This window comes from Oryzias latipes, chromosome 23 (assembly GCF_002234675.1).
Source record: "Oryzias latipes chromosome 23, ASM223467v1".
Lineage (NCBI taxonomy): Eukaryota > Metazoa > Chordata > Actinopteri > Beloniformes > Adrianichthyidae > Oryzias > Oryzias latipes.
In genome coordinates this window covers 14,185,637-14,199,944 of record NC_019881.2, presented here as the reverse complement: position 1 = coordinate 14,199,944, position 14,308 = coordinate 14,185,637, and the positions used below count along the sequence as shown (strand labels likewise).

Sequence of the window (14,308 nt, the reverse complement as noted above, 5' to 3'; positions counted from 1 at the left end):
GCTTGTGTAACAAAAACATAACAAATATGTCAATGGAAACTGCCTTTCAGTATTTTTAGGGCCTTTTATGGAAAATGTGACATCAGAAAGAAAATACCGAAACTATGAAAGTTGACCGATTCTAATGTTCTACTCAGAAGCGCAAGAAGGTATCAGAGAGGATAGTTGCAGGTCTCCAAGAAAAGTGGAAAGCAGCAGAAACAAAGAAAAACACATGACTTTTGATGCACAACTGCATCAAAAGTTTTAAATCAAGTTTTTTAATCGTCAAAAGTATGAAGCAACAGGATTTGGGCACAATTTTTAACACTTTTTTTTTTATCACATTTAGATCCTAGCTCTTAATGAGACAAAAAAAATCTAGGCTGATTGTAAGAAAAGCTTGGAAAGGTGTAGAGCAAGGATTAGTTAAAAATTTTTTAAAGGCAGGTCAAATATCTTTAAAGGCTAAACTTAAGGTATTAAGGTCTTTCAAATAGTTTGCAGTTTGGTTATTATTTTTCAATCTTCATTTTTTGCAATGCTTTAATACCACCAAATGAGGGCGCTGTCGCCAATCCAAAAGTCTCCAGTTCTTGTACACAGCACTTCGAGAAATGATTGTTTTATGTCAGACTATGCTGTGGACAAGTGGTCATATTTCTATTTTTATTTTTTAAACCTTAAAAGTTGGCTTATAGATGTATATTTCCAAAAGAGAGATCAAAACATGTTTCAGGCACAACATTTTTTTCTCAGGTTTTAATGGTGCGATGTCATAAAACGATTTAAACAAATGCTTAATCTGTTGCATGAAAACTGATTCATGAGTTTTGTGACTCATTTCTTTTTTGTACTGTTTGATTGATTATTATAATAGAAATATCAAAACATATATTTGCTGCCATTTTATAACTCTGTGACCAAGAGAGGTCTGCTTAGATGGTTACCTGAGATTCATTTCATAAAAAAAAAACATTAATTACTGTTGAAAAGGTTTTAAATGCGAGACTAATCTATTAAAAGTATGTTACTGACACATGTAAGTATATAAAAACATGTAATTTCTTAAAAACTTTTAGTATTTGTAGGACTGAAACCATAACATAAAATGCTTCTGAGCGCAGAGTTCAGCAGGTTGCGTTAGTCCGGTGTTGCCGTGGTCTGAGGGGGAACCTAAGCCAGAAGACTATTTATACTCTGACTGGCTGACTGACTGGCGCCCAGGGGACGGGATACTGCTGTGTCTTTGTGCACTTGTTAACTTTTTGGTCAGTTCTTAAAGATGTTTTGTAATGACAGATGTTCACTTGAAAGATAATTATGTACTCCTCAAATTTGAGTTAAAAGTAGTAAATACTTTTCAAAGTGTCATTGGATAAGATGTAAGCTATTAAATTTGTTCTTCATTTTGAAGTTTAACAGCAATTGGCTTTAAGACTAGCTGGTTTATTCATGAAAAATAAATCAATGTCTTTTTTTTATTAAATCAAAATTAAGTGTCAAGTTTTTTAAACCAAGACAAGAATCCTTTATCAATATCAATAATTATGATTTTTTTTATCAAATATATTAAGAGTCAAGGGATTTTCCATTGTTGCACAACACAAAATGGAATATGTTTATGCACACACAGGATAATTTTGTACACCACACACAAAATTTGACTAATTTGTGTGAGTTCTGTGCATAATATTATATCTTAAATTGTCGAAGATGAATCCTCATGTTTTCTTGTAATGCTCCTACTACTACAGTTTTTACCAAACAAGGAGTATTTCTAAAAAGAAAGTCCTTGAATTATGTAAATTTGAACTTTTCACAGAAAAACCTGTGAAGACATGTGAGATCCTCTAAGTGTATTTCTGTTAAAAAGTCAGGGTTTTTTTTTGTTTGTAAGGGTTTTGATCATTTGCAGACTGTTTTTGTAACAGAGTATAATTTTTGTATGTTTTAAACTTTTTGTTTGACGCATTGAAACTGAACCCCTAAAGAAAACCCAATTCATCAAATTGCTTCACCACATAGCTGAACATCTAATTTAGGGGTCAGTTTGGCATTTTAATGACTGCAGGAATGCTGAGTAAGGTCAAATAAAATGGTTTCAACAGTTTTGACCAACCGAAGAACGTTTATTGGAAGGCTGGACTACAGGCCCGATTATTTAAAAGGTCAGTGGAGTAAAGTTTATCTCAGCGAAACTTTAACTAGCTCTCAGTGACACAGCCATTGCGTAAAAGTTAAATGCGACTTCAGATAATCTCTTTTTCGAACCAAGCGAAATGGTTTTATGTGTATGAATACTTACAAAATGTTGCTGATTGTATTCAACAACTATGTCAAAATTTGATGAGTAATTAATAAATTTTTCCTAAACATCTATTTAAAGGTAAAGAGCATCATTCCACCCAATGAGCCACTTCCTTCATTTTTTTAAGCTGCAGATTCACTGGGTGTAATTTCTGTGAAAAAAAATGAAAAAAATATTCGGAGAAAAAGTTGCTACTAAACAGTATCAAGAAATTCATGTTTACACCAATCATCGGTTAACTATTGCAAGTTAAAATCCTTTATATATTTTTTTAATTCAGGTTAAATTTGTAAAAAAGTTAAACCAGATAAACAAAATGACTTCTGTTGGGTGCATACCGTCATAGGAGTTAATGACAGAACATCCATTGTTATAAAAACAGACAAGCTGCACTTGTGAGTCTATGTTTACTGTAAAGTATGAAGGGTGGATTATCTGAATGCAGATGCAGAAATGTTTAAGTCAAAAAAGAATTCACTATAAAGAAAAGTATCATGAAATTCACGTAACAGCTAAGATTTAAAATCAAGAGAAAAAAACCTTAAACGTTTTTCTCTGACCCCAGAAAAAACAAACAAATATTTTTTATGATTTTTTTCATCCCATTTTTTTCACACTGTGAATGGGTCGTCAGTCCATGACAGGGTAGTTAGAAAACAAAATAGTAATTTTATTATGTGGTTTTGATAATTATTCAGTTTTAGATTTTTACTTGAACTGGATTTCAGAACAAATGTTTCATTTAATTAATTAATTAATACAGATATTTGTTATTGTGTACTCTATTTTTTGTTTTAATATCCTTTATTATTAAATTTCAGTCTCTTTAAGTCTGAAAACATTTTGTGGACTCTTCTTTTTTGTTTTCTTATTCTTTATTTTTATTTTTTTATTTAATGAGTATGTAATATGTGTTGTTCATTTTATGTATATTCTACTAAATATTTATTTATTATTTATTTATTATTAAGGTTGGGAATTTTGCTGTAGAGATATGTTTTTAAAAAAGGGTTATATAAATAAAATTTGATTTGATTTGAGTCATTGTCCCATTGGCGTGCACGCGACCCGGCTATTAGACGAGCGGAGCGGGGGCGTCGGGAACGCGCTCTCCTGCCGTGACGTCACGGGAGCGCTCCAGCAGCAGAGCAAGGGGGGGAAGCCACCGGTGGAGGAGCTGGAAAAGACGGAAAAGAGGGGGAGACAGGCAGGAGACACAAGGAGAAGACAGCCGTGCTCCTTGTCTGACGCTCCTCTCCATTCCGTGTCGTCACTTTGAGCGCTGATTAGCCGCGGAACAACTGAAGAGGATACGAGACTGGCCTCCTTCTTTCTCAAACCGAAGGGTCAAGCCGCAGTGAGTATTGGAAGTTGGCTGGCGGAGTGTGTCATTACACAAGGCAGGCGCGTGCGCTCATTTGCGTGCCTCGTTAGGGGAGCGTCGGCATAATGAAAATTTGATGGGCGCTTTGAGGCGCAGCAGTTTGGGTCAGCTGCGTGGAGACGCTATGCGGGGAGCTCCAGGTTTGGGCTCGCGCGCAGCCACAGGCTCTCCGGGCTAACGACGTCTTCTTGTCTCTGTACCTCTAAATGCGATTATCTGCAGGCGGCAGACGAAGCGTCATGGTGTCACCGCCGCTGTTATCCTTCCACAGCACCGATTTCCTTGCATTGTTGGGGTTGCCCTTTTTTTGGCACTTATGCATAAGACATTATTTCTTCTTCTTAGCCTTTTCTAAAGTTTCTCAGCTGTCACTCAAAGTTACCCAGACATAAGAACCTGTCAGCCTGATGCTATCATAGTAGAGACATTGATTAAAATCTAAATGTTATGCAGTGTTGATAAAAGCTGGGGGGAGATGAGGGCATGGATGGGGGGTGGGGGGTGGTGATTTCCTCCTCGTTCCCTCCCACGGCTAAATTTCATGGCACCGCCCCTCCTCCGGGAGCATCCAGGCAGGGAACTGAGCTGCTTCCTTCCACTGACATTACTGGACATTTTTAATGCCCAAGTAGGGGGGGGGGGGGGTCCAAACTTTCTGCAAAGAGGGCCAGATTGGATGAGGTAAAAAGGTTTGAGGGCCAACCAGTCGGGCTTATAACAACAGCAAATTAACTATTTCATTTCATTTTTTGTTGTTGCAGTGAGGTACTTTTCATTGCTTCACATAGTACAGAAATACCTTTAAATACATTTATACAGCCTACCTTGCCATAACAACATCTACTATCATGTTATCACGGAAAAAATTACATGTTTTTTCCTTGCGATAACTACATTCACACCTGACATGTGGCTTGCGTTCTTGACTGTGCTAAATGACCATTCTTGACCGTACATTTAGCCCATGGAGTTCACTCTGAACAAACAGAGAGAAGCTTCTTCTTCTTCTATTTTGTTTCTACTGTTTTCTAGCCTACAGTTGGCACAAAATGTAAGAAAGCGGTGCAAATCCTGGGAATTTGCTCAGGCTTTTCTTTCACAGCTCTATTCGTATGTGGGAATAACTTGTCATATAATTCCCGCCAGGCACAAACTGCAATTATTCATTTCTCCTCCGTGATCAATTTTAAAATGATTGGGATATCCGTGAATTAAAAAGGATGGCGTCCAGACATTGCTACCAAATTCGAGTGATCAAAGTTCGACCTGGTATAACTTTATATGCGCATTCAATATCTGTGCGTTTTGTAGGTGGAGCTTAAAAACGGTCGTAGAAACATGTGTAGCGATGCATGAATCCCAGAGTTTTGTAGATAGAAGAACACAAGCAAAGGCTACAAGAACATTTTATCGTCTGAAGGAACTGCATATTGTTTATTTAGTCATTTATTTTCTAGTCTGTGTTCAACAAGACAATGCAAACTTCTGTACTGTAAAGGCTTATTGTTGACATGAGGTTACACAATCTGAGTAGTGCTTTCATTTACCTACTGTCTTGTCTGTAGTTCATAATAAAGTTTGTTTGAAACTTAATAAAAAAAGACAGTTGGTGTCGTTAACATGAGATAACAAATTTCAAGTCGTGACAACGAATAATATACTTTTTTTTCATTTTTTTTTTACAATTCACAGCAAAACCAAGCGAACGCCAGAATTACTCATCAATTATATTTAATTCCTTTAAATGTGGTCTAACTTGGGCGGAGAGTGTGCTGTTATTGGTCATCCAAATCAACAATCAACAACATCCAAATCAGTCAGCGTTAGCGATAGATGAGATCAATATTGCGTTGACGATATAGCTTGCGATAAATGAACAAATAGCAAAAACAACCAAAACATTTCCATTTCACTGCAAAAGTTTAATTTAAATAAGAGTCAAAATACCTTCAATTATTCTCCAAATGATCCTCGTCTAATTAGAAGGGGCAGCATCTTGTTGGCCATCCGATTGGTCAACATCGTGAAGGGCTCCATCTGATTGGTCAAATGCATAAAAGGGATTTCTTCGATTCATTAAATAGTTCAAGTTGCCATAAGATTGTTTTAGCACATTTAAGGTTTACCTTTTATTGCGATTTTCGCTGACTTTTGCGATATGGATATTGCACAGCTTGAGATCCCGATAAAGATAAATGTGCGATTAATTGTGCAGGTCAAGTCAGTGTCCTTTGAGAAGAAGGTTGGTCCACCTACAGCTGCGCACTTCAGTGGTCCTGTGGTTGGCAATTTTATCAGTGTTGTTGAGCTAACGAGAAATACTATCTCGTGGGGTCGTTGTCACGATAAAAAACACGTTTTGTTATGATAATGAGATAGTAGATGTCGTTACAATGAGAAAACCGGGGGAAAAGCATGTTAGGCCCTTTGCAGTTTCTGTAAATGTCATATTCTCAGATCAGAAATAAAAAAACAACTTTTGACAACATTAAATCTGGGTTGACATGAAATGTTGCATATTATTCATTATTTAAAGCTCACTGTACACTTCTAAATGTAACCATCTGAGCAGGAAAATGACATAAATCTTATTCAAAACATGGTTTTGATAATAGTGTGTGGACAACTGGTTTGTCACTTCGTAAAAGTGGTTGTGTAGATGCTACAAAAGCTCTGCACAAGCACATTTGGTTGCATATCAAGGGTTAAAGTCAACTAAAAAGCATTTCTTCAAATTCATGCTTATGCTTTTTTTTGGAGGGAGCATTTGTTTGCGTCACCTTACTGTGACAGTCATTTGTTTTCAAGATTGCCTGAGTTAGGTCACCTCCTCCTCCACTCCATTTACTCCTGTTTAATCTGGCAAATTGACTGCAGGAGCACATTCCTCCTCACAGGAGGAGCCCGGGGGAGTTCTGCTCTCACTTTTTCTCCTGAATTAGTTTTGTTCTTTTCCCGCCTCTGTGTTAATTGACAAGCCCCAGCAGTACATTTACTGTATTTGCTATGAAGGCAAGATTAGATAACAGGAATGTGTCTCCGTGGAAAAAGCATTTTGTGTGCTCTGGTGTGCAAATGTGTTGTAGGTTTTCAAACTCATAATTTCATGTACATTTTGTGAGTTTAGTTTGGGATTAATTTCCTGTGGCACACAATAAACTGGACCTGGTGTTATCAGTGTCACATCTGTGTTTTCTTGACATAACACCTCCCAGTCACCAGAGTTTGGCATTGATTTAAACGGTTCATGTTACTTTTTTCCTTTTTCCTGAGAAAAACATCACTGGATAGCATTTTTCATCAAACATATGGAAGTCCATACATTCATTGTCATTTTGTTGCTTAAACTCAAATAGTAGTTTTGCAAATTGTTCACATCTTCTCTCTATATATATTGTCATAAAATAACTAAGTTGTATAGATACTAAAACCAAAAATAATGCACTATAATGGCAAAAAATGGGGAATTAAAACCAATTAATTATTATAAAATAGATCATTACTTACTTATCTTTACTCAAATGGCAGATTTGGCTCTTGCCAGCTTTAAAACTTGCATAACAAGTTTTGAATGCATAAGGGTGAAACATTAATGTGCGAGCCTATACATAGCTTTTTTATTAAAAGTGTTGAATGCGTGTTTCTCGGTGCGAATGTAGTGTTAGTCTAAAAGATGTAAAGTGGGGCTAAAAGGTATTGTCAGCCACCGATAGTGTAAGTTCTCCTACTTAAGAGAGGACTGTAATTTTTTCATTGGTATACCTCAACTATGAGAGACAAAATGAGAAAAGAAATCCTGAAAATCACATTGTCTGATTTCTAAAGAATTTACTTGTAAATTATGGTGAAAAATAGGCATTTGATCAATAACAAAAGTTCGACTCAATACTTAATACTTTGTTATATTGTTAGCAATAACAGCAATCAAATGTTTTCTTTAAGTCTTTACAAGGTTTTCACAAGCTGCTGCTGCTGGTATTTTGGCCCATTCCTCCATGCAGATCTCCTCTAGAGCAGTGATGTTTTGGGGCTGTCGCTGGTCAACACAGACTTTCAGCTCCCTCCAGAGATTTACTATGGGGTTGAAATCTGGAGACTGGCTAGGCCTAATACTTATTTTTCACCATAACCACCAAACATATTCTTTAAAAATCAGACAGTCTTCTGGATTTTTTTACTTTATTTTGTCTTATCATAGTTGAGGTATACCTATGATGAAAATTACAGGCCTCTCTCGTTTTTTTAAGTGGGAGAACTGGCACAATTGGTGGCAGACTAAATAATTTTTTCTCCACTGTATTTTATTCTATTTTATAGTTTTTTGGTCAAAAACTGCTTTCATTTAGTTTTAAATGCAACAATTTCATGTTTATATTTGTAAGTTTCACATTTGTCTCCATTCATAACACTACTTATGCAACAAAAAAAATGAAATAAGTTTGAATGAAAATTTCATGAATAATTTCAAGTTGAAATTAATAAATTCATCAATCAAATGAGTTTAGAATTCAAAATTGACTTAATTTATTTGTTTTGGCAGTTCTAGAAGTTATTTACGCCATAATTATAAGCAAACAATTACTGTATATTTTTGTTTCTTTGTTTGGTGATCCCCATCAGATTACTAAATGTGTCTCAAAAATAAATAAATCTGTGTTTGGGAGAGTATTTCTCGGTTGTAACAATCCTCCTTGGCGATTAATCATTCAGTTGGAAAGCATGCTCATTACCCGTTGAAATGGCTGCACATTGGTGGGAAACTTGTGTGTGTGGGACGAGTAACAGAGCTCATTCTGTGGGTTGTCTCCTTGAAAAAATGGTTACAATTTCTCTGCAGAGGCCAATATCTGTTCCACCAACCCCGACTACAAAGTTGTAGCAGACAACGGTACTTGAGAGCTGATTCATTTAATAAATGTCCTTCGTTCACCACATCGTTCTGACTTGGGCAACCAGCCACCTGACTGAGTCAAAAGCAACAGCGCTGTCAAAGGCAGCAAAGAATTGGCAGTTTTTTCATCATCGCATGATCCACATACTCAGTTCTGTTATTCTTTCCACAAATGCATTATCCTCATAATAATACAATAAGGGTTATAATTTCCCTGCTTTTTATTGCCAAGTTTTCAACAGCCTTGATTAAATGCTCAAATATAATAATTTATTCAGTGTTTCTGCTATTCTCAGGTTATTTTCTCTGAATTGCTCAGATTTCTGTTGAACGTCAGGCTCCAGAAAAGGCCTGTCTGCTGTCTAAAACAGATCGAGTGCTCAGCAACTGCTTTTTTTGGTTTGGAAAAAAGAAAACCTTTGTAAAAGCTGCATCTCCCTGACTAACACTGCAGGTTTACCTCCAAAAAGGGAGTGGATCTCCACTGATTTCAATAGTTTTGTTTTCTTTGATAGAGCAAAACTCTAGAACAAACTAAAGGAATAACGCCTGTACATAAACATGAAATACATTTATGGTAAAAATATATTTCTTCACATTGGAACGGCTGTAGAATATGAATAGGGGGAAGTTTTTCTTTTTACAGTCTTATTTGACACAGGGCGTATTTTATTTTGGAAAGAACCTGTATGTGTTGCTGTCAAAAGTAAGTTAAAATTCTTAAACATGGAAAAATATAACATGGTTATAATTCAAATAATGTAAACATTTAGAGCTACGTTTATAAGTAAATGGCTCAATGGCCTCAAAACATTAAAAAGTGTATTTTTCTAAAATGTGAAGCGGGATTTTGACTGTCTCTGGTTTCTGGACAGTAAGACACTAGTTCAAACCCTGAAGACCCCTGGTCCAGGTGCAGTTATGGGTTGTGGTCTTGCTTTGAGCTGCTCCATGCTGCAATGATTTAAAATGATGCAGAATAACTTTGTGGTAAAATCTGCAGTTTAAAAGAAAAAAGGTTTTAGTTGGTGATTTCTGCACTGACGTAAGCAGATCGAAAGTTTTAAAATAATCATTTGGAAATCATGGGACTCCAGAAGGCAAAAGTGAGTCGTTCCCCAACACAGGCCTCACATAAACTACGAGTTTTGGATCGCAGAAATATTTTGCATCAAAAACTTTTTTATATTTTAACTTTCTTTGCTAGAATGCCAGCCATCTAAGTATAGTCTGTGGGTATGCGTTTCACATTGTGCTGGGTGACAGACGGATGGGGTTTTCACATAAATAGAACACGCCGCACACCTTCAGGAATGCTGATGGTGAAGTGTAGAGGCAGTGAGACGAAGGGAAAGCATCGAGGAGACAAGTGAGAGTCAGAACGAGGAATGGAGTGATCAGAGGAGGCGTGTGCCGCAAAAGAGAACATGTCATATGCTTGCTGGTATTTTAGCTCACCATCACAAGAAAACCCCATCCTATCTGTGCATATGTTCTGTCTCTGCCTACCATTTTAAAAATATATATATATTACTTTCAGTTTTCTAAGACAAATGATACAGAACTCTCCATCTGCATTGTCTGTCAGCTTAGAATAGCCTGACAGGTCTTATCTAGTCTTAAATGATCTGTTGTTCCACTATTAAAACTTTATTTAATCTTTTAGGGATTTGCTGCTACTTTGTAGATTTAAAACAGAAATTATGTGAAAAGTAAATGAAACTGGAGGGCTGTTTGGGCTTTGTGACAGACTTTTCTGCTGAGATGTATGGAATTGAAGGTTGAAGAGGATATAGTGGTTCATTTTTGTAGCCTGTTTCAGAAAGAGCCCCAGAAAATATTGTAGCTTAAAATGAAAGTCATCATAAAATCTAAAAGGTTTGATTTTGATTTAGGTTATAAAAGAAAAACGTAAAGATTTTTACAGAATCAGTGATCAGAAAAGGCCACCCTTGTTTCCATTACGGAAGAAGGAAGCTGTAAACTTGGTTTGAAGCTTATTTTTTAACACATTTTCTTACTAATAATATTTATTTTGCATGCTAAGGAAAAGCTAATCTCAGTAAGTATGCTGCTGTAGATCTTCATACAATTTTTGAGCTTTTAAAAAGAAACAAACAATATAATTAACTTATTTTGCAAAATTGTTGTAGCATATTTGTTTCCTTAGACTCCGAACATCTTACATTACAGCGTTGCTCTGTGGCACCTCACTCAACAAGGCAAAGATTACACAAATGAAAAAAGTGTTTAAAGAACTGACTTTGGTCTCTGCTTTGAGGTGAAAAACTGTGGATTTCCATGAACTTTCTGGATTTTAGGTTTAAATAAGAGCTTGTCATAAATGCTCAGATAGAGGTGTAGATCCTCAGAGATCCAAAAGAGGCTTCAGAGCTGTTGTTCATTCATTTCAGAGCTCCTAATGCAACCACAGATGTTTCTTAAGGTTAAACCACAGTGGTTTCACATATTTGTGTGAAAGAGCAGGAGTGTCGGTGAGTGTGAGGACAGATGGTTTTTGGTCAGTCATATGCTGGATCTCATGACACCAACTGCATCATAGATGTATTGTTTCCTTGTTTTATTTCATTTTTTAAACATTTATTTTAGAAATGTTTGATTCTTGTGACAGTTAGAGGGGCTGCTCCCCCGCAGCTTTTTAAGCCCTTAAATGGGCTTCATTTATGGGGTGTGCTGACATTTCGTTCTTGTGACCCTTAGACTTAAAACTGGGTCAAATCTGTTGGTCAGTGTTGTAATTTCCATGTAATCTTCAGGTCAAAGAAAAATAAAATCTTCTTGTTTGTTTAGTTCTTGCAGAGATTGGTGACCTTCCAACTGCAGTGGATGTATGTTCAGTAAGTGCCTGAAAAAAGCTAAACAAGCTGTTATAGTGAGAATTGGGGCATATAAATTATGTGCGGGTCATCTGGTCATGAGAAGAGGACAAACACTCAACCTAATCTCGTAGGTGTCTACAGTCTCCTCATTGCCTGATTAAACCATGTAATGTTTGATTTTTGTTGACTGATCAGGTCCCCTAAGCCAACATGCATGTTATTTTATACATCATTGATCTAAGTGTTTATTTTTGTTGGCCCAGATTCTGTAGATGTTCACAAAGTCAGCCATGGCCTTGAATGCATGTGTGTCAGAGCTGAGTCCTGGCCTGTTTCTTTCCAGGTGTGCGTTTTAGGCCTGAAGGGAAAAAAGGACCAGATGGTCCCTGTTTACGTGTCACCATGTGTCTGTGTTTCCCTGGACAGAGATCAGCATCTGACCAAAAAAACAAAACAAAAAAAGGAGGAATAACTGTTGAAAGGCAAGATAACCCCTTGATTGATGCTTTTTGGCCTAATTTGATTCAACGGTGCCTAGAAACTGACAAGAGACCATTTATGCAGAGAAATTGGATTGATAATGATTTACATCCCCATTTAGTGGTTAGTTGCTCTGTTAACCTTTTGTTAACACAGAATTAATCCCTCTCATTAGCTTCATGTTTTGCTAACCTTTTTAAAACCAAAATGTCTCCATAAAACAGGCAAGATTACATCTGCTCATTCTTTAACAAATGTCATGCCCAAAGGTGATGCCACCTCAGCTAGCTTTTTTTTTCTTCTTCTTTTTTTTTACATTGAGATCAGCTTTTCTTCCAGTTTGCTTCCAGGAAAGAGAGACTGTGATCAGATGACTGATGTGTCTGTCCAACAGTTCCACTGACCCGAGAATGACACCAGTGTCTCCATGGATACGCAAAATGACGGAGCCATGGTGCTTTTTAGTCTATCTGCCCCATGTGTTTAGAGGGCACTTGGAAAATGCTAAACAGTTTGAGTGAACAACATTTTATTCCAAAATGGGACTAGTTTTAGGAGCTCTGGGAGGTCAGGATCCACATCAGAAAGTTGAAAATAACCTCACAACCCTTGATTTTCAAGAGCCAAGGCTCATAATTTATGTCCAAAAGAAAAAAAAAAGATGGAAAGACAGACAAACTCGCCAGTAATTAGCATATGTTTTGGCGTATAAGTCACAGCAGCAAAAAATGCACAATAAAGACCAAAAATCTATATATAAGTTGCACTGGAGTATAAGAGAAACATATTTAACAAAATACGGTATCAGACATTATCTGCACACTTTACTGATACACAGACTTACGTTTCCTCTAGCGGCTGTTGGTATCAATAAAAAAAAGAATCAAGTCACACCCCCGGTTAAAATATGAAAAAATAAAATCATGATTTTTACTCAGAAAAATGCGGCACATTCTGTTTTTAGTACTAAGAAAAAAATCATTCAATTAAAAATAACCAAACTCTTGTTTAATTTATTAGAGATGCATTTTTTTACATAATATCTGAACTAATTGGTTATTAAAATAAAGTCGTGAAAATTCATGTTTTTCCTAACTGTATTGTTTTTACACAAAGTAACCTTTGTTACACGTGAATAGTTAATTTATGTCTCTTCTTCTATTTATAGAAATAAAAGGCTTTATTGTCGTTTGCATCAAGGTACAACAGAAATACTACAAAACTAGTGTGTTGAAACGCCACCTATGAAAAAGGTGCTTTGACTGTTAATCAGCAAGTGCTCTTATCTTCAGTTTTTATTGATCAGAGTTCTTTTTATCTTTTTGTCTTTAGGTGATCACATCATCTCAGACTGTGTGGATCATCTGGCTGCCTTTATCTGAAGAGATGCTTTGGTGAAAACAAAGTCCATGGATCCCAGCTCGTGTTGGAAAGACCTCATTCCCAGCTAGCTTTACACAACATCATACTTCAGCTAGGGAGAAACAACAACACAATATCCTTGGTTGTTTGAGTTTCATCCCATTTTAACAAATGCCCTTTTGAGTAACTGATAATCAGCCTTGACTTATTAGATAACACCGAGTCCCTCACCATGTATGGGAGTTCCCGTTCCGTCTCAAAGCTGGATGTGGTTGGATCCAATGGGAACGGTTCCGCTTCTGGGAGTCCCGGCCGCTCACCACGCCTCCCTCGCTCTCCCCGGCTAGCCCACAGACGCAACAGCGGCAGCGGCTCCACCGGCGGACTCACTGGAAGCGGGAAAACTCTTTCCATGGAGAACATTCAGTCTCTGAATGCCGCCTACGCCACCGGCGGCCCCATGTATTTCTCTGACACAGCAGAAGACCCAGCTGGCATTGGGAGTCTGAGCAGTGCACTGAATCCCACGATGCCAAAAAACACCATGACCCTGGGCAGAGCTGGAGCCAGGGTGCCCTACGGGGTCAGGGCAGCGGTCATGGGGAGCAGTCCTAATATAAACACAGGTGGAGGAGTGGGAACTTCTGGAGCCATCATGCTAAGTGACGCAATAACATTTGGAGGAGATCTGCAAAGCCAGTCCCCACAGGCGGCCACTGTGCCTCACTCCATGAGACAGGTGGGTCACCACTGTGGTCCCTTCTATTCTATATTATGCAAATAAGAGAATTTAGACATTTGACTGGACCATTATACTTACACTGAAACCATCGCACAATCTAAAAAACCTTTTCTGCTTCTTTATTGCAAATTTCAATAAAATTCATTTAATTGCAATGAACTTTTTAGATAAACAATCTATTGTCTTGTTATCCTTTAAGAGTTTAAATTCTGCAGGAAAAGGAAGCAGTGAGGTACCACGCAGAAAATAAAACACAGTAAGATATATAGTCATGCAGCTATGCTTTTCTCTTCCTGTTTGAAAATGTGAGATGCTTGAG

General features: G+C 37.1%; 1 protein-coding gene across 13 annotated transcripts in view; it reads left to right on the top strand.

Moving 5' to 3' along the window:
* Positions 1–3,405: 3,405 nt before the first annotated feature.
* The window catches only part of LOC101162174 (ELKS/Rab6-interacting/CAST family member 1), a 123,194-nt gene continuing 112,291 nt past the window's right edge, over positions 3,406–14,308 (top strand). For 4 of the 13 annotated variants that reach the window (XM_020714179.2, XM_020714182.2, XM_011491085.3 and 1 more), the window contains exons 1-2: positions 3,410–3,647; positions 13,218–13,986. In XM_020714179.2, the coding sequence (XP_020569838.1) occupies positions 13,480–13,986 (507 nt within the window). In that variant the 5' untranslated portion in view covers positions 3,410–3,647; positions 13,218–13,479. Of the gene's footprint in view, positions 3,648–13,068; positions 13,139–13,217; positions 13,987–14,308 lie in introns of those variants that run through there. The other 9 variants (XR_002293072.2, XR_002293073.2, XR_002293071.2 and 6 more) reach the window with 6 other exon arrangements.